This window comes from Aegilops tauschii, chromosome 3 (assembly GCF_002575655.3).
Source record: "Aegilops tauschii subsp. strangulata cultivar AL8/78 chromosome 3, Aet v6.0, whole genome shotgun sequence".
Taxonomy (NCBI): Eukaryota; Viridiplantae; Streptophyta; class Magnoliopsida; order Poales; family Poaceae; genus Aegilops; species Aegilops tauschii.
The window spans coordinates 288,226,846-288,245,694 of NC_053037.3; the positions used below are offsets into that span (position 1 = coordinate 288,226,846).

Genomic DNA, 18,849 nt, shown 5'->3' on the forward strand with positions numbered 1-18,849 from the left:
TCTTTCGCCTGAGGAAAAAGAGGGGAACGGTGGTTCCGAGATTGGAAAAGGCGCAGAGGTTAAATGAGTAGCGCGCCTGCGGTTTTTCCTTTTTATGGGGAAGGCACAGGCCGCCTCTTTACCATGATATGACGCACGCGTGCAGCAACTTCCCCACGCACGACCCCCACGTCATGCATTCAACACGGGTCGTGGGGAAGCGCAACGAGCAAGGGAGTTAATACAGTAAAAACTCTGCCACGCGCGCGCCCAATAATGCCCCGCGCTTATATGTGGCCCAGGCCCGGGGGCTCCTGTCGGTGTACAAAAGTAGGGGTCCTTTTTGTACCCCTTTACTTGTGCGCGGGCAGTCGCAGCCACGCACCCGCAGCTGCGCTTGGCGGGATAGAAAAGGAAGCCAAGTCACAAGACTACCAGAGCCGTGCTCAAGACCAGAAGCGTGAAGAGCAGAGGGGCGAGGTGAAACTCCCCCGGCAAGGCCCTTTCCGGGGCGGCCTTCACAGCCCCGTCAAGAGCCTTGTCGGGGCAACTTACCCAACACCAACGGGGCCGCCACCCTTGAGTCTAAAATTTCCGACGCCATCAACCACATTGGAACCAAAGGCTCGGGAGGCGCCTCCATGGTGGCATGCAGATCTTTGTGAAGACAAAAGGCCTGCGAGGCCTAGGTAGGAACCAGAGAACAAGACAACAGCAAGGCTCCTTGCCGAGGATGCCCACGAGGCCCCGGCAAGGGTCCTGCCGAAGATACCCACGAGGCCCCGGCAAGACTCTTGCCGAGGGCACCCGCAAGGCCCCGGCAAGACCCTTGCCGGGAATATCAGCAAGACCGCGGCAAGGCCTTGCCGCCCCATCACCGACCCACCAACTAAGCAGGTACCCACATGGCAGTACGTGACTCCTAAGCCAACTAGTCAAGCACCTACGTGGTGGCATGCAGATCTTCATGAAGACCCTGCCACCACACCAGCTCAGCAGCCAGCCAGCCTACATGGCGCTGCATGCCTCGTTGGCCTGGACGCGTGGCGAAGCGGCGACGGACGGGACGGGCCTAATTGTCGCCCCCGATAAAGCAAGAGGACACCTAAGTAGCGCATTTAATGTGTTTTGTCCTACAGTGCCAGAGATAAACTCGACTATTGTACAACTTTCCACCTCCTGTGTGCCACTGTCGCAGCCCCTTTGACTATAAAAGGAGGCCCGCGGCATACTGGGAGAGGATTCGGACTTTTTGGACCCTGCACGCTTTGTAGCTAGTCCAAGAACACCAGATAAACACAAGCCAGCAGGAGTAGGGTATTACACATCACTTGCGGCCCGAACCTGGATAAATTTGTCGTGTTGATCTCTTAAAACCCGCTCTTTCCACAGCCCCGCGCCCGCCGACCGTAGAAGGGATTCCCGTGATCCCATAGGTGTCGTTTCCACCGACAAGATTTTATTTTTCTTGATATTGATTGCAATCTGTCTTGTCCAATTATTCTTGGAAGACCGTTTTTACGCACTACCAATGTTGTGATTGATATGAAAGAAGGCAATATTAATTCTAATTTCCTTTGAGGAAGGGTATGGAACACTTTCCTAGAACAAGAATTAGGCTACCTTATCAATAAATCGTGAGGGCATCTTATGGATCTCGAACCAAAGATGACAAAACTTAGATCCTTGCCTTATGCCTAGCTAAGGGCGTAAAACTATAGCGCTTGTTGGGAGGCAACCCAATGAATATTTTTATTTTTGCTTTTGGCTTTCTGTTCTTGAGTGTTAGCACAATTATGCTACTGTTATGATTGTGTTTTTTGTGTTTAGTTAGTGTTTGTGCCAGGTAGAACCAATAGGATCTTCTTGGGTGATAGTTGTTTGATCTTGCTGAAAAAGACAGAAACTTTGTGCTCACGAAAAAAATCTCATTTTTTATCAGAAAGAGATTTTGCCCTGATTCTTTTTGCAGAAGACTAATATACAAATTATCTAGGTCTTCCTAGTTTTTCAGAATTTTTGGAGTTCCAGAAGTATTCGAACAAATCATATTGCTAGAGACTGTTCTGTTTTGACAGATTCTGTTTTCTTTGTGTTGTGTGCTTATTTTGATGGCTCTATGGTTTTCTTTGATGAGTTTTTGCCATAGAAAAGTTGGAATACAGTAGATATAATACAAAAACAAAATAAGAATTGGTTTGATACATCACTTATAGTAGTGATTTATTTTTCTTACACTAACGGATCTCATGAAGGTTTTGTTGAGTTTTGTGTGATTGAAGTTTTCAAGTTTTGGGTTATCTTACGATGGATGAAGGAAGGATAGAAGAGCCTAAGCTTTGGGATGCCCCGGAATCCCAAGATATTATCCAAAAATGAGCAACCAACTAAGCTTGGGGATGCCCCCGAGTGGCATCCCCGCTTTCTTCCAACGATCATCGATATGTTACTCGAAACTATATCGTTATTCGTCACATGATATGTGTTTTGCTTGGAGAGTCATGTACGATATAAGTTTTTGCTTGTTTTTGCTTGTTTTATTTTGTGTTTTAAGTCATCAATCCTTGCTGGACACACCTATTTGGGAGAGCCAAAACTATGTCATGACTTGTTAGAATTGCTCTCTTTGCTTCACTTCAATTTTTATGACCAATAGGACTTGCTGTAGTGCTTCACTTATATCTTTTTAAGCATGGTGTGCTTAGTATTTTTGAAGAAATGCTCTCTTGCTTTACTTAGATTTATTTGAGAGTTAGTAAATTTTGAAGAAATTCTCTCTTGCTTCACTTAAATTATTTTGAGAGAAAGAAGAAAAATTATGCTCTTGATCTTCACTTATATTTGTTTGAGCTTATGAAAAGCAACACATGAAAATTAGTCCGAAAGTGATAGATATCCAAGGATATAATAAAAACTTTCATGAAGATCATTGGACAAAATAAACTTGATTCTTAGTAATAGTTTTGAGATATGATGATGTGATATGTGAGTTATGTTGATGAGTAATTATGCTTTAGTAAGAATATTGGTGTTAAGGTTTGTGATTCCCTATGCAAGTATGGAAGTCAATAGTCATGCAATGAAAATTATATCCTACTTGTGGTGCATTATTCGGTGTTATTTATGCTTAATGCTTGCTTATGAGATTATCTGTTTCTTGGTTGGTCGCTTCCCAATCTTTTGCTAGCCTTCACTTTGCACCAAGTATGATCTCTACTTGTGCATCCAAAATCCTTTAAACCAGTTTTGCCACATGAGTCCACTATATCTACCTATATGCGGTATTCTTTTGCCGTTCTAAGCAAATTTGTATGTGCCATCTCTAATTTTCAAAATAAACTTCTCTTTTGTGTGTTTGTTTCGCTCGCGGAGCGGTGAAGGGTGGCTAATATTTTCCATGCTAGATGTGTTATTCTCACGATGAGTGTTTATTCACTTGTCATTGCACGAGAGTAAGGCAAAAGTCTTAGGGATGCCCAGTCCGAAATGCAAAAATGAATTTACTTTATGTTGTCGAATAATAAATTCCTTGGAAAGTGTTGGTATGGAGGGCAACCGTGGATATGGCTAGCCATGGAAAGTGAAAGTATGGTGGAAAAAGGAATAAACTTTATTTTCTATTAGGGAACCGCCTATGGCATATCTAGCATGGAAAGTGTTCGGAACTCTAAGTCATTTTCGTTGGTGGGATGGATACACCTCCCAAAATGTTTTTATCTCTAATTTTTTTTGCTTTGAGATCTGGCACCTCTACAAATCCCTACTTCCCTCTGCGAAGGCCCTTTCATTTACTTTATGCAATTTTCATTTTGAATTTGAGTCTCCATCTTCTCTCATAAAAAGCACCAACTAGGAGGCAATATGATCGTACTTAAGTATTGGGTGTAGCTAATATTCGAGTGTGTTTCATGAATGAATCAATGTTTGAGCATGATGGGCTAGGGATAACTTATTGTAGCGTTGATATTTTCAAAGACTTGGTTGCTTGTTGATATGCTTGAGTATCTAAATTATTATGTCAAAACTAGACTATTGCTTTGAATCACGTAAAAGTCCAATTGTCCATGCTATAAAGAAAAGAATATGATATAACATGATAGGCAGCATTCCACATCAAAAATTCTGTTTTTATCACTTACCTACTCGAGGACGAGTAGGAGTTAAGCTTGGGGATGCTGAACGTCTCCAACGTATCTATAATTTTTTATTGTTCCATGTTGTTATATTATCAATCTTGGATGTTTTATAATCATTTTATAGTCATTTTATATCATTTTTCGGTACTAACCTATTGACATTGTGCAAAGTGCCAGTTGCTGTTTTTTCCGTGTTTTTTACATCGCAGAAAATCAGTACCAGGCGGAGTCCAAATGCCACGAAACTCCACGGAGATTTTTTATGGGCCAAAAGGAACACAACGGGCCATGGCTGCTCCTGGGGGTGCCCCGAGGGGGGCACAGCCCACCAGGGCGCGCCAGGAGGCCCAGGCGCACCCTGGTGGGTTGTGCCCACCTCGAGTGCCCCCCGGACCGCCTCTTTGTTCTATGAATACCCCAATATTCCAGAAACCCTAGGGGAGTCGACGAAATATTCATCCAGCCGCCGCAGAGTCCAGAACCACCAGATCCAATCTAGACACCATCTCGGATGGGGTTCACCACCTCCATTGGTGCCTCTCCGATGATGCGTGAGTAGTTCTTTGTAGACCTTCGGGTCCGTAGTTAGTAGCTAGATGGCTTTCTCTCTCTCTCTCGCTGAATTCTCAATACAATGGTCTCTTGGAGATCCATATGATGTAACTCTTTTGTGGTGTGTTTGTTGGGATCTGATGAACTTCGAGTTTGTGATCAGTTATATCTTTTTATATCCATGGAAGTTATTTGAGTTTCTTTGATCTCTTATATGCATGATTGCTTATAGCCTCGTATTTCTTCTCCGATATTTGGGTTTTGTTTGGCCAACTTGATCTATTTATCTTGCAATGGGAAGAGGTGCTTTGTAGTGGGTTCGACCTTACGGTGCTTGATCCCAGTGACAGAAAGGGAAATGACACATATGTATCGGTGCTACTAAGGATAAAACGATGGGGTCTATCTCTACATAGATAGATCTTGTCTACATCATGTCATCGTTCTTATTACATTACTCCGTTTCTCCATGAACTTAATACACTAGATGGATGCTGGATAGCGGTCGATGTGTGGAGTAATAGTAGTAGATGCAGGCAGGAGTCGGTCTACTAATCTTGGACGTGATGCCTATATAATGATCATTGCCTAGATATCGTCATAATTATTTGAAGTTCTATTAATTTCCCAACAGTAATTTGTTCACCCGCCGTTTGCTATTTTTCTCGAGAGAAGCCACTAGTGAAACCTGCGGCCCCCGGGCCTTATTTCTCTTATATTTGCCTTTGCGATCTACTTTTTCCTTGCATTTATTTTCAGATCTATTAAACCAAAAATACAAAAATACCTTGCTGCATTTTATTTCTATTTATTTTATTTGGCGTTTGATCTATCAAATTATTACAACTTATTCCCGTCCTCACACCATTTCTGGCGCCGTTGCCCGAAAGGGATTGACAACCCCTTTAACACGTCAGGTTGCGAGGTGTTGTTATTTGTGTGCAGGGGCTGTTTACGTTGTGTTGCTTGGTTCTCCTATTGGTTCGATAACCTTGGTTTCATATCTGAGGGAAATACCTACCGCCGCTGTGCTGCATCATCCCTTCCTCTTTGGGGAAATACCGACGTAGCTTCAAGCGACATCAAGGAGGCACTACAATAGAAGCAAGACCAATTATTTCATCCTTACTAGGCAATTATTTATTATGAGGTTGTCTATGAAACTTAGATAAATTAAATCATGAGACTCATCACCAATGCTAATATTTTCAGTTTGTTTCTCACAGTCTATTATAGCACTAATAGTATTCAAGAAAGGTCTGCCAAAAATAATGGGACAAAATTCATCTTGTGGGGAACCAAGAACTAGAAATCAGTAGGGTATTTTATTTCCCACACAAGACTTCAACATCTCTAACAATCCCAAGTGGTGTGATGGTGTCTCTATTAGCAAGTTTAATAGTAACATCTATGTCTTCTATTTTAGCGGGTGCTATGTCATTCATAATGTCTTGGTATAAGGTAAAAGAAATAGCACTCATGCTAGCACCCACATCACATAAACCATGATAAGATCTCCTATTTTAACTAAGACAACAGGCATGCCAACAACAGGTCTATGCTTGTCTTTTTCATCGGGTTTGACAATTCTAGCAGCGTCATCACATAAATAAATAACATGCCCATCAATATTTTCTACCAGGAGATCTTTAACCATAACAACACTAGGTTCTACTTTGATTTGCTCAGAGGGTTTATGTGCTTTTATACTACTTTTGGGAACCATGGTTGATACCTTAGCATGTTCCTTTATCCTAACAGGGAAAGGTGGTTTTTCAATATAAGCAGTAGGCACAACTGGATCAACATTGTAAATAATAGTTTCATCATTAGCTGTAACTGGTTCTTTAATTTTTCTTAATAGGTGGATGATATTTAAACCACTTCTCCTTAGGGAGATCAACATGACTAGCAAATGATTCACAAAAAAGGCTACTATCTCAGAGTCAAGTCCATATTTAGGGCTAAACTTGTGCAAAGCATCGGTATCATAAAAGATTTAACACAATCAAACCCAAGCTTAATACCTGACTCTTTACCTTCGTCGAGTTCCCAATCTTTAGAGTTGCGTTTAATTCTTTTTAAAAGATCCCACCTGAATTCAATAGTCTTCTTCATGAAAGAACCAGTACAAGAAGTATAGAGCATGGTCAGATCATCACGAGAAAGTCAAGCATAAAAGTTATGAATAATAATTTCTCTTGAGAGCTCATGGTTGGGGCATGAATATAACATTGACTTAAGCCTCCCCCAAGATAGAGCGATACTTTCTCCTTCACGAGGCCAAAAATTATATATATATATATAATTCCGATCACAATGAACTAGATGCATAGGATTTTTTTGGTGAAATTCCAATTTCAATCGATTCCAGTTCCAAGATCCAATATCATCGCATAGCCTATACCATGCCAATTATTTTCCTTTGGAAGATAAAGGAAAAACCTTCTTCTTAGCTTCATCTGTGGGTAAACCTGCAAGCTTAAATAATCCACAAATTTCATCCACATAGATCAAGTGCATATCAGCATGTTCTGTTCCATCTCCTGCATAAGGATTAGCTAGCAGTTGTTCTATCATACCCAAAGGAATTTCATAACTGACATTTTCAGTAGGTGCATTAGGTTGAGGGGCAACTAATTGTGCTTCAGGTCGAGGTGAAGATGCCCCAAACAAACCCCTCAAAGGATGGTTTTCCATAGTAGCAAGTGACAATAAATTTCAGCGCGTAATATAAATTTTCCCTTACCAAGAGCGCTTCACTCCCCGGCAACGGTGCCAGAAAAGAGGCTTGATGACCCACAATTATAGGGGATCAATTGTAGTCCTTTCGATAAGTAAGAGTGTCGAACCCAACGAGGAGCAGAAGGAAATGACAACTGGTTTTCAGCAAGGTATTTTCTGCAAGCACTAAAATAGTCGGTCATAGGTAGTTTGATAGCAAGATAATTTGTAATGGACAAGTAACGGTAATGGTAAATAAAGTGCAGCAAGGTAGCCCAATCCTTTTGTGGCAAAGTATAGGCCAAAACGGTCTCTTATATTAAGCAAAGCGTTCTTGAGGGTAAACGGGAATTTCATCTAGTCACTTTCATCATGTTGGCTTGATTTGCGTTTGCTACTTTGATAATTTGATATGTGGGTGGACCGGTGCTTGGGTGCTGTTCCATCACTCCCTTGGAGTAAGGCAAGCCACACCCTCCATTTGCATGATTGCAATGCAATGTCGTGGTTTATTTAAATGAATTTGCTTAAAATATTGCATTAGTTAAAAATGATTTATTCATGGCATTTCTTGGAGTGATATTTGATCTTGCTACTGCCATGATGATGTTTGGATTTCTAGGACTAATGCTTTGCAGTTTAAGGATGCCATGTTACCATTGGATTATTAGTAGCTATAATTATTTTCATCGTGATCATATTGGGTACCCTAGGAGCTCGAGCTGGCTGGAAGAACAACCATTTGCTCAACCGCCGCGTTATGCATCGATTCCAGTGTTTCACCGCAGATGAGGAGCTCCGGGATATTTATATGAATGGCGGCCGCTATACCTGGTCCAACGAGCGCGACAACCCCACTCTTGTGCGGAACGATCACGTCCTGTGCACCGCCTCCTGGGAGAGTGGCCACCCTTACTGCGTGCTTCGTTGCCTCTCTTCTGCCGCCTCCGACCACTGTCCTCTCCTGTTGGACTGCTCCATGCGTGCCCCGGGCGCGCGCCGCTTTCAGTTTGAGCGTTTCTGGCCGCAGCTACAGGGCTTCCAGGACGTCGTTTCTCAAGCCTGGCACTCCTCTCCGCCCGACCCTGATCCCTTTCGTCGGATCGTCGTGCGTATAGAAGCCACTGCCCGCCAGCTCCAAAGCTGGAGTGCACGCAAGGTGGGCCACATTGCGCTGCAGCTTCAGGTGGCCCGCGAGCTGATCACCGCCTTGACGCCGCCCAGGATCTGCGCCGCCTGTCTGCGACCGAAACCTGGCTTCACCGCAAGCTGAAGGCGGCGTATCTTGGCCTCGCTAGCCTCGACCGCTCCATTGCTCACCAGCGCACGCGGTTCCCCTGGCTCAAGAATGGCGAGGCTAGCTCCGCTTTCCTCCGCATCCACGCATCCCACAGGAAGCAACGAAACCACATCTTCTCTCTGCAAGTGGAGGACAACACCATCTCCAACCCCGATGCCATGGCTTCGGACGCTTTCGAGCACTTCTCCTGCATCCTTGGCACTGCGGACGCGCGCAGCATCTCGATCAACCTCCAGGAAGTTCACCAGGGCACGTTCGATCTCTCCTGCTCTAGACAACCCCTTCTCCGAGGAGGAAATTTGGGCAGCGATTAAGTGCTTGCCCTCTGGCAAGGCGCCGAGGCCGGACGGATTCAGGGCTGAATTTCTCCGATGCTGTTGGCCGTTCATCAAGGATGATTTTTGCGCCGCCTTCGATAAGCTCTACCTGCTCAACGGCCGCGGCTTTCAGAAGCTCAACAAGGCCTTCATCACTCTCCTCCCGAAGAGACCGGACGCTTCCACACTGAACGATTTCCTGCCGATCAGCTTGATCCACCTCTTCGCCAAATTGTTCGCCAAGGTGCTCTCCCTCCGGCTCGCGCTGAAGCTCTGCACGATGGTCTCCACCAACCAAAGCGCCTTCATCGCTGGATGGTGCATCCACGACAACTTCCTGCTCGTCCAGCAGACCGCCCGACTCCTGCACAACTTGAAGATGCCACGCCTTCTCCTCAAGCTCGACATTGTCGTGCTTTCGACTCGGTCTCGTGGGCCTTCTTGCTTGACACCCTCTCCCACCTTGGCTTCGGGAGGTGGTGGCGTGAATGGATCTCGATCCTCCTCTCCATGGTGTCGACCCGTGTGTTCATCAATTGGAGGCCCGGAAACCCTATCGGCCACGCGTGCGGGCTCCGCCAAGGCAACTCTATCTCTCCGATGCTCTTCGTCCTCGTCATCGACGTGCTCAACTCATTGATCACCCAGGCCGCGGCTCGCGGTGTTCTCCAATGGCTCACCACCCGGCATGCAGCCTCCAGCATATCGCTTTACGCGGACAATGTGGTGGTCTTTTGCTGCCCGGACAGCACCGACCTCAATGCCATCCGTGACATTCTGCGGGTCTTTGGCGACGCCTCTGGGATGCACACCAACTTCTCCAAGTGCGCCACACTTCCAATCTGTTGCTCCCCCGAGCAACTGGCTGCCGCCTCGCAGATTTTGAGCTGCCCGGTACTGCAATTCCCTACTACCTACCTCAGCATTCCGCTCTCGGTGAGGAAGATCCCCACTTCTGCGTTTCTGCCCCTGATCGACAAGCTGGTGCGCAAGCTATCCACTTGGCGCAGCTCCATGCTCTCGCGTGGTGAGCGGCTTGCTTTGGTTCGTCACGTCCTCTGCGCCATGCCCATGCACCTCCTCATGGCCATGGCTTTGAACAAGACCATCCTTGGCCAGGCCAACAAGATCATCCGCAGCTTTCTCTGGATCGGCCGCAAAGACTCCCGTGGTGGCCACTGCCTCGTCGCCTGGCCTAGGGTGTGTCGGCCGCTCTCCTCCGGCGGCCTGGGCGTCCGTGACCTTCACTGTGTCGGCATCGCGCTTCACGTCCACTGGCTCTGGCTCCGGCGCATGGACGAGGCGAGGTCGTGGCAGCACCTACACCTCCCCTCCGATCCTGAGGTGGCCGCCGTGTTCCGCGCTTCCACCATTTGGGTCGTGGCAGACGGTTCGTCCTGCCGATTCTGGCTGGACCACTGGATCAACGGGCGAACTGCGGCGGAGATCGCCCCCCTCGTCTTCGACCTCGTCCCGTGCGGGCGTCGCAAGAACCGCTTGGTGCGTGATGGCCTACACCATAGGACTTGGGTCCAGGACATCGAGGGCGCTCTTGGCCCATTGGCGCTGATGCAGTACGTGGAGCTATGGCGGCAAGTGCAGCTCGTCCAGCTCTCTGACGCCCCCGATGCAATCCGCCGGCGCTGGACGGAGTCTGGCCACTACTCGGCCAAGTCCTGCTATGAGCAGCTGTTTGTCAGCTCCATCTGCGACCCCCACTGGCGCCCCATCTGGAGGTCTTGAGCGCCTACCCGAGTGAAGATCTTTCTCTGGCTCGCCGCCCTTGACCGCTGCTAGACGACTGCTAGGCTGGCGCGCCACAACCTCCCGCACGCCGACTCTTGCCTTTTCTGCGATCAGGACACCGAATGCATCCAGCACATCCTCGCCCGCTGCTCCTTCTCGCGACAGGTTTGGTTCGACATCCTCTCTTGGTGTCGGCTACCCATCCCCCCACCGGACCCTGGAGCAGATCTTCTCTGTTGGTGGGAGCGCTCCCGCAATTCCCTTCCCGCGAGCGCACGTAAAGGCTTCAATTCTTTGGTGATGCTCATGTCCTGGGAGCTATGGAAGCATCGGAACGGCTGCATTTTCGACGGTCTTCGTCCCTCCACCACTAGCCTATTCGAGACGATTCGTCAGGAGGCATTACTTTGGGCTTCCGCCGGAGCCAACGGTTTGCACACCATTGTAGGCATAGGCTAGTACCCTTTGTTTTTGGGTTGAGCAGCCCCGGCTCCTGCTGCTCACGCATTGTGCTTTGCGCCGTTCTCTCATGTACGCCCCATAGTGTAATGCCTAACCTTGTATTCTATCCTACCTATCAATGAAAGATACGCAAGCTTTGCGTATTCACGAAAAAAATGCTTTGGAGTATTATTTGGATTTGATACTATCATATGGATCTATGGTTAACCCTCTTGGTATTGCTATAGTAGCATCATTATCTTTGGATTCATCATGATCTTAATTAATATGCTACCCTCGGAGTATTATGATATGACTATATTATTCTTTGGATTATTCGTTGGATATTGCTATAACTTGGATCACATGTTGATTATGAGATTGGAGAACCAGTTACCACAGATATACCTTGGGGACAAATTCCGTCATTTTGTTGGTCAGGTGCCACCGAACCGAGCTCACCAGTGCAGCCACACTTGCCTGGATGGGGAGGCCCTAATTCGGTCTATTGTCATGCCTCTCGCCGGTGCTTCCAACTAAGGAAGGTTATTTGCTCGCGCTGCCCTGGCCCGGTAAACGGCAATAACCTTGTGTGCCCAAGTTGTATTGTACCCGGGTGTCCCCATTTGGGACGTGTTTGTTTTCCCTTCACGGTGGCCGGCCACGAAGGTGGTGGATGTCACGCCGTGACATCGGGACCACCCATGACTTAGCCCAAAGGGGAGTTTGTCGGAGTGGCTGGGAGAGTGGCATGCAATAGATTGGTTTTCTCGGAATGTTGTTGGTCCACCCGAATGGGAGCACGAGGCCATGAGTTCTGTGGTGTGGGTACAATATACTAACCTCTGCAGAGTGTACAAACTATCGATAGTCGCGTCCTCAATCATGGACACAATTCGTACTAGGTCACACCATTCGATCAACACTCATGATGACGGAAACTTATTAGATGACTTATATTTATATGTGAGTAGCAACATTTTGGCAGGATGCTGATGATGATATCGGGATGATCTTGAGGATGATCATTCAGTTTGTGAGGTGATCACGCGGTGATCACGAGGATGTATTGATCACGAGGTGATCGAGGTGATATATTGCTTGGCCGGATAGCCAAGAGTGAGATGGTTCATGTGACCCAAGATGTTGGTTTAGCATTAATTCTAGCTTTACCATATTATGCTTAATGATTGCTTCCACCTCATAGTAGTTGTTCATAACTTAACTTGTTAATGATATGTTATTGTCTTGCCTTGATGCATTTGGTTGTTGTGAGCTTGCGATTACATTCAAAGTACTCACCTGGCATGCCATGCCAGTTTGCAGGTGATGCCGTGATTGATTGCTTGATGAGGATACCGAGCGTGCGAGCTAGACTGTGTCCCAGCCAGAGTCCCTGTGGAGTGGAGTTCATCACCGTCGTTGTTGTTCCGCTGCTAGAAGTTATTCTGCTGCTACGAGTTGTTCCGCTACTAGCATAGAGTTACCTTAGCAGGCATAGTGTCGTCGTGCTGATATAATCTTTGTTACCTCAGTACCCTTGTACCCTTATTCATTTGTATTAAGAGTTGATTTGTTCTATGTCAAGCAATGCCGTATTCCAGAAGACTTGACCTCTGGGCTGGAATACGGGGTGTTCCGGTTCCTCTGAGCCTGGGTGCCACGGGACTGTAGGTAAAAAAACAGATGCGATCTAGACTATGAAAAACTAGAAAAAAAATCTCATCGAGCAACCTGGAAATCTAATACAACTTAATAGGAGCAAAGGTGTCCCGTCTTTCGATGAGATGGTAACTATCGTTTTCGGTGGAGTAGACTTTAACAATCTGACTACGAACGCGCGAAGACGTCGCGCCTTAGTAATCGCTAAACCAACTCCGAGTGGTTATTAACCACGCCGAAGCACGATCAACCTGGCCACGAGGGTCTATTTTCTGCACACAAACAAAGAACAAGCAAGAAACTGAGATTGCAATCTGGATATTGTGAATTTAAGAGGAACACTTATTGATAAAAGTGGGGTTCTGAAACATCTTGGTCTGGTCGTTGGACACAGATGAAGTACGCGCCTTGCACTATGGCGAACTTTAATCTAAACAAAACCCAAGTCTAAAACGACGCCATGAGGGTTGTATTTATAGGGAGACAAAGGGGAACCCTAGACAAGGTGGGACTAAATTTCATCCTAAGTCGTTTTCCCTATTAATACGGATTCTAAAAACAGCCTATTAAGTGTATGTCGAAATTGCATGGCCTGACCAAAAAATAAGGTGGCGCGGCACCTATATTAAGCTATGGATGGAATTTATATTTCTCAAAAAAAGGATGGAATTTATGAAAGGTCATCCATTATATTTCATCCATGTCCTTATATGTCATCATGCTGAAAACTCCACCAAAAACTCCGTTCTCATTCCCCTTGCACGCGTCATCCTCTCTGATGCTTGATCATGCTCCAATGTTCATCCTTCTTGTCCATGTTGGTCCCTTCATTTGTAAGCAAAATAAATGTATCCAATTTAGGTAGCATCATATTCACATGAACATTAGAATCTTTACCAAGAAACAAAAGTACTTGGTAATTTAATTAGCGTGCGTGAGCTCTAGTAATTGGTCCAGTATATATATCAGCAGGGGGTTGTGGGTGTAACTGTAGTAGTGATGTCCTCATCACTTTAGGACGCCATGTGCGGCTCCTTAATCCTCCGGATCTACATTGCGCTCCTATGAACTTTTATAATCAATAAAGTGAAGTGTGTTTAGACTACAAAAATATGGCTACCATGCCTCGCATTTTTAAATATTCGAGTACCAAGTGGAATATGGCTACTACGCCTCGCATTTTTAAATGTTCAGGGTACCGGGCTCCGAATCGGACGAAATTCGACGTGCGGCCAAGACCACGGGCAAACTTTCAACTCATTTTAAGAGCATTTATTTGTCATTTATAAAATATTTTTTAAATGGTCTCATGGTCATGTGCAAGTGTCATGTTGGTCTCCGAGCATAAGGACAAAGGACAGGGGTACTTATTCACCATCCAAAAAATTGTGAAATAAAATATGGCTACATGTTTAATAGGTACCCGGCTAATCCAATACAATGACAATGTGTTGCCGATGCAATGATGATGATGTCATGATGATGCATAAATAATAACAGACAAATATAATGTTAGGGTTACTTTGCGTTGTTACTAAGACATTAGCACTATCCATTTTCTGGTAGGTCCAAGTGAACACTCAACCGATCGGTGCTCGAGGTTCATTAGGAAACATGTAACCCTAGATCTTGTCCTCTCTTTACAAGGCGAGACGGGGGTAGTTTGAGATCATCTGACATATCAGCATTGTCTTGGTAGCAACAATACATTCATATAAAGAAACAATACATTCATATTGTAACTCCCCTCACACGTAACGTTTTCCCTTCCATCAATCAAAGCAAAGTAGGAGTAGGGTTTTCGCTCACCCGTGAGGGCCCGAACCTGGGAAGTACCCGTGGGCGATCCCATCTAGAACATTCGGTCGCGCACTCTATCCTACCGAAGCTACTAACGATTTTCAGTACCATCACTAACCTTCAGCTCAACATGATTAGTTTAAAAAAAATGAACATCCGCTTACGTTGGCCCGGTCTAGTGACCCCAGTATGTCGTTCGGTGGCCGAGGTCATTGCCTTGGGATTGACCGCGTTCGGGCGCTCTACAATTGGATGGACAACACGGCCATCATCTGCAAGGGTAGAAAAGAGGATGATCTAAAGACAAATTGGAGGTGTGATCTTTTTTTTCTTCCATTAACCCACGGACATGTTTGCTACTCCTTCCGTCCCATAATATAAGAACGTTTTTGACACTAGTTGACATAAAATTTCCCTTGCAAAAGTAGAGCAGCGCCAATGAATGAAGTTTGAAATATGTAACAGTACAGCACCTTATACATAGCCATAGAGCATAGCAGGAAACAATTCATGAACATCTCAGGAAGTGCCGAAACACCCTTCACCTGTCCTATATCATAGAGAAATATTAAGAGCATATTTGTTTTGCGTTAATAGACACAGCAAGAATTATCATGCTTTTTCCTTGAAACATAGGCAAGACGGATCCCTACTCAACTACGGAGACAGGAGGGCAAACAGCTGATCTCATTTCACAGAACGAAACACCAGTGTGTATTATCGAACTTGCGTCTGCTCATCACTGCCAAGTGTTAATTTTCTCATTCTTCACCACCAAGGTTCCGTGCGTTTTACAAAACTGAGACGGTGCCAGCTCAGCTTAATCTAAACTAACCTGGACTCCTATCACCAGTAAGATGCCATTTCATTTCACTAAACAATTCACAGAATCAAAGCAGCACCTGATTCCCCCGTGTCACACCATACCAACTCTGTGTGCTGTCCAGATACAGGCGATGCCAAGGCACGGTAAGGGTACAGAGATAAGATACCGTGGCACGCTGATTCTTGCGAGTATTCACACAACATTTTGATTAGTAATGATGCATTCGGAATCCTTCCTGCTAGATTGCCTATCCCATTTCATGGTTAGGATGCCTATGATCTGCGAAAAAAAAAAGATAATTTTAGTTGCGGTGCCCAGGAAAGCAGTGACGGGCAGGTGAACTGCACGGCTAGGTAATAGATGGGTGCAGTTACCTGCAGATGCCTTAGCGGAACTCTTCATGGAAGTAGTCCTCGTCATCGCTGAAGTAAACACTACCATAAAATGCATAGGGGTTCTCGATCATCTCTTCCAGTGTTAGCCTTCCATCATGATCTTTGTCTGCCTAATTTTTTTTGGAAAAAGCAAATCAAATCGAGGACAAAAGAGACCCCACACATGTTTCCTCATAAGCTGAAGTACAATTGCCCTTTTGCTTGACCATGTATCAAGTACTCCATCCATCCTAAAATAAGTGTCTCAAGCTTAGTACAACTTTGTACTAGAGTTAGTACAAAGTTGAGAAACTTATTTGGGACGGAGGGAGTATAAAAGTAAGTTCAAATAGCTGCAGTTAGTTACTAGCCAAATGAGATTGATGACCACCCCTAGTCAAAAACGTCTAGGATAATGGCAAAAAATAAGATATGAGAAAACAAAAAGCTGCTTCACCATATAAGTATAAATCCTGAACTAACAAATTAGCATTTCGAAGAACTTCAATCCCTTTAGCATCATTTTCATTATGCACATAGACATAACAGCAGCATGCTAACGTACCTTGAATTCTTCAACGATTATCTTACGCAACATATACATAATAAACAGAACCTCGCGCTATTCTAAGGTCTCAGTTAATAAGAGAAAATTAAGTAAAAAAAGCTCCAGCGGGGATGCGGATCAAACCTCTGAAATAGCATGTGTGGCTTGCTGTCTGGCATAATAGCGTTCTGACAGATGGAGCTTATCAAGAACAGGTTCTAGTTCATGCTCTGAAATGAACCTACATAAGAAAAGTTCAAATGCATAAAAAAGAAGTTGGTCATATGAGAAATTTCATCACTGGAAGTCCTAAATCAAAGCTGCAATCATGTACCCGTCATTATCTTTGTCAAGCTTGGCAAACCGCTCCTTTGCAATTGTCATGTTCCCAATATGAGAAATAGCTGCATTCTCGTCATCATAACCATGTATATGGTCATGTAGCCCATGAAAGTATTCTTCAAAGTTTAACTTTCCATCACCATCTTTATCTCTCTGCCTGGACATGGCATATGGGCAACACAAGGAACTGTGAGTGCTCTCATATAATATAGGTAGATAATGAAATAATGGAAGGAATATTCACCTCCAGAAAAACATTTAGTGATACAAAATTCACAGCATTCCAGACAAAAAAAAGAAAATACGTATGCCCATTCAATAGGTACTTTAGTCTTTTGACCTAGCAAAACACAACGCTCTGGGATGTTACTTGCAACTGCTCAAACTTGATGTGGTTTTACCTTCTTCACAGGGTAACTATTGTAATACGATGAGGTGGTGTGTGCTTATAGGTCTACAATGTAGCTTCTTTTGCACTTAATTTAGAAAGATAGATTTTTGTTGTGACACCTAAAGAGGCACGCAGTAGGGATATCTATTTCCAATTATCTCACAAATGACTTAATTGAGTGACAAAAAGTGCATCGGGTCTGACAGACACACACAGGATATCGGATATTCATGAGGCATGACCAATGGTAGAAAATTTTGGGGAGGTCACTGTTCACCTATCAGTGACTGTGAACCAAGCAACCCCTTCATATTGAACTGTTAGACCATCCAATGAACGATGTAAAATCATGTACTCTACAAAGATTAGCATTGTAAAATTTTGCTGCTTTAATCTGCATTAAGGTACTAGCAGGAAATCAGGACTACCAGCTAAGTACCAAGTACTAGTCGTCTGCAGTAGGTTCAAGTTTAAACCCAGGCCCGCATACTCGTCTGCTTTAATCTGCAGTAGGAAATCAGGATTGCGGAAAAGGAAGAATTACCTTAATTCTTGTCTGCAGAGCAAGTTGATAATTTTAGGATTCTCCGAATCACTTGGATTAAGAAAGCTGCAGTAAAGAAATACAGAAAGTATTAATATACAATCAAGAACCACATGATCTTTTGTACACTGAAATGAATGCGTACTCGTGAAACTCAGTTTTATTGAGGAAACCATCCCCGTTGACGTCCGAAGCATTGAAGTGCTCCTCTTTCCACCACGGGAACCCCAGTGAGTTGCCATCCCCTGCAAATCATTAGCTAGTAAGTTCATTCGCATTATATTATTCCATGATGATTTTTTTGTTCCTTTTTTTGGCTCGCTGAGTTCATTCATGTGCAAAGAAGAAGAAAATGCGGGGAAGAGTTGTACCATGGGACTGTTGGCGCAGCGCCCGGAAAGTAGTGAAGGAGACGATCCCGTTGCCGTTCTTGTCGTAGAGCTCCATCTCCCTGGCGGAGCGATGGAGCTGGTCGGCCCTGGCCTGATCGAGGTTCCACCTGATGAGCTCATCGAGGGAGACGAAGCCGTCCTTGGGGCTGAGGTCGATCTTGGGGAAAAGCGCGCGGATGCGGTCGGAGACGTTGAAGCGATCGTCGTCGTTGATAAAGTCCTCTTCCTCCCTGAGGAACTCCTCCCACTCCTTCATGTGGTCGTCTTTCTCGGCGTCGCCATGGAGGATGCGGTAGTGCTCGCGCTCCCACTCCTTGTCCTCCAGCCGCCGCTCCAGCTCGGCGATGGCCGGGTCGAAGGGCGCCGCGTGGCGGTTTCCTCCGGAATCGTGGACGGCGCCGGCCCCGTAGGAAGAAGCGACGGCGGCGGAGTTCTTGGGGTGGAGCTTGAGGCGGCGGTGGGGGCTGCGGCCGTGGGGCTGGAGGCGGGGGGTGTAGGAGGCAAGGAGTATGAACATGAGTAATGAGATAGTGACCACGCAGAGGAAGAGGACCGCGGCCGGAGACTTCCGCCCCGGCGAGGCCGCCGCCGGCGGCGTCATCGCCGGCAAGAGAACGGGAGGCGAGGGGGGACGAGCGGTCGGTTTACGGGTCGGAGATTTGGACCCGCTGGCCCATAACGGGTGGCGTGAGCATAACGTGATGACGTCCAAAGCGCTGGCCGCGCCAATAGTCTCTCTACACGCGTGCTGTGTGAGCACTTGAGCCAGTTTTTCC

At 45.7% G+C, this 18,849-nt stretch overlaps 2 protein-coding genes across 2 annotated transcripts; one reads left to right on the forward strand and one right to left on the reverse strand.

Moving 5' to 3' along the window:
- The first annotated feature begins 8,151 nt into the window (after positions 1-8,151).
- On the forward strand, positions 8,152-8,664 carry LOC141042901 (uncharacterized). The gene has a single exon (XM_073511814.1). It carries the CDS (start codon positions 8,152-8,154, stop codon positions 8,662-8,664), a length of 513 nt encoding a protein of 170 aa, XP_073367915.1.
- Positions 8,665-15,347: 6,683 nt separating this feature from the next.
- Positions 15,348-18,810, reverse strand: LOC109770033 (uncharacterized). Its single transcript, XM_020328735.4, has 7 exons — positions 18,053-18,810; positions 17,827-17,926; positions 17,682-17,747; positions 16,739-16,903; positions 16,549-16,645; positions 15,858-15,988; positions 15,348-15,762 (listed from the first exon to the last, which is right to left on the reverse strand). The coding sequence occupies exons 1-6, from the start codon at positions 18,672-18,674 to the stop codon at positions 15,869-15,871; spliced, it is 1,170 nt and encodes a 389-aa protein (XP_020184324.1). The 5' UTR covers positions 18,675-18,810; the 3' UTR covers positions 15,348-15,762; positions 15,858-15,868.
- Positions 18,811-18,849: the final 39 nt, after the last annotated feature.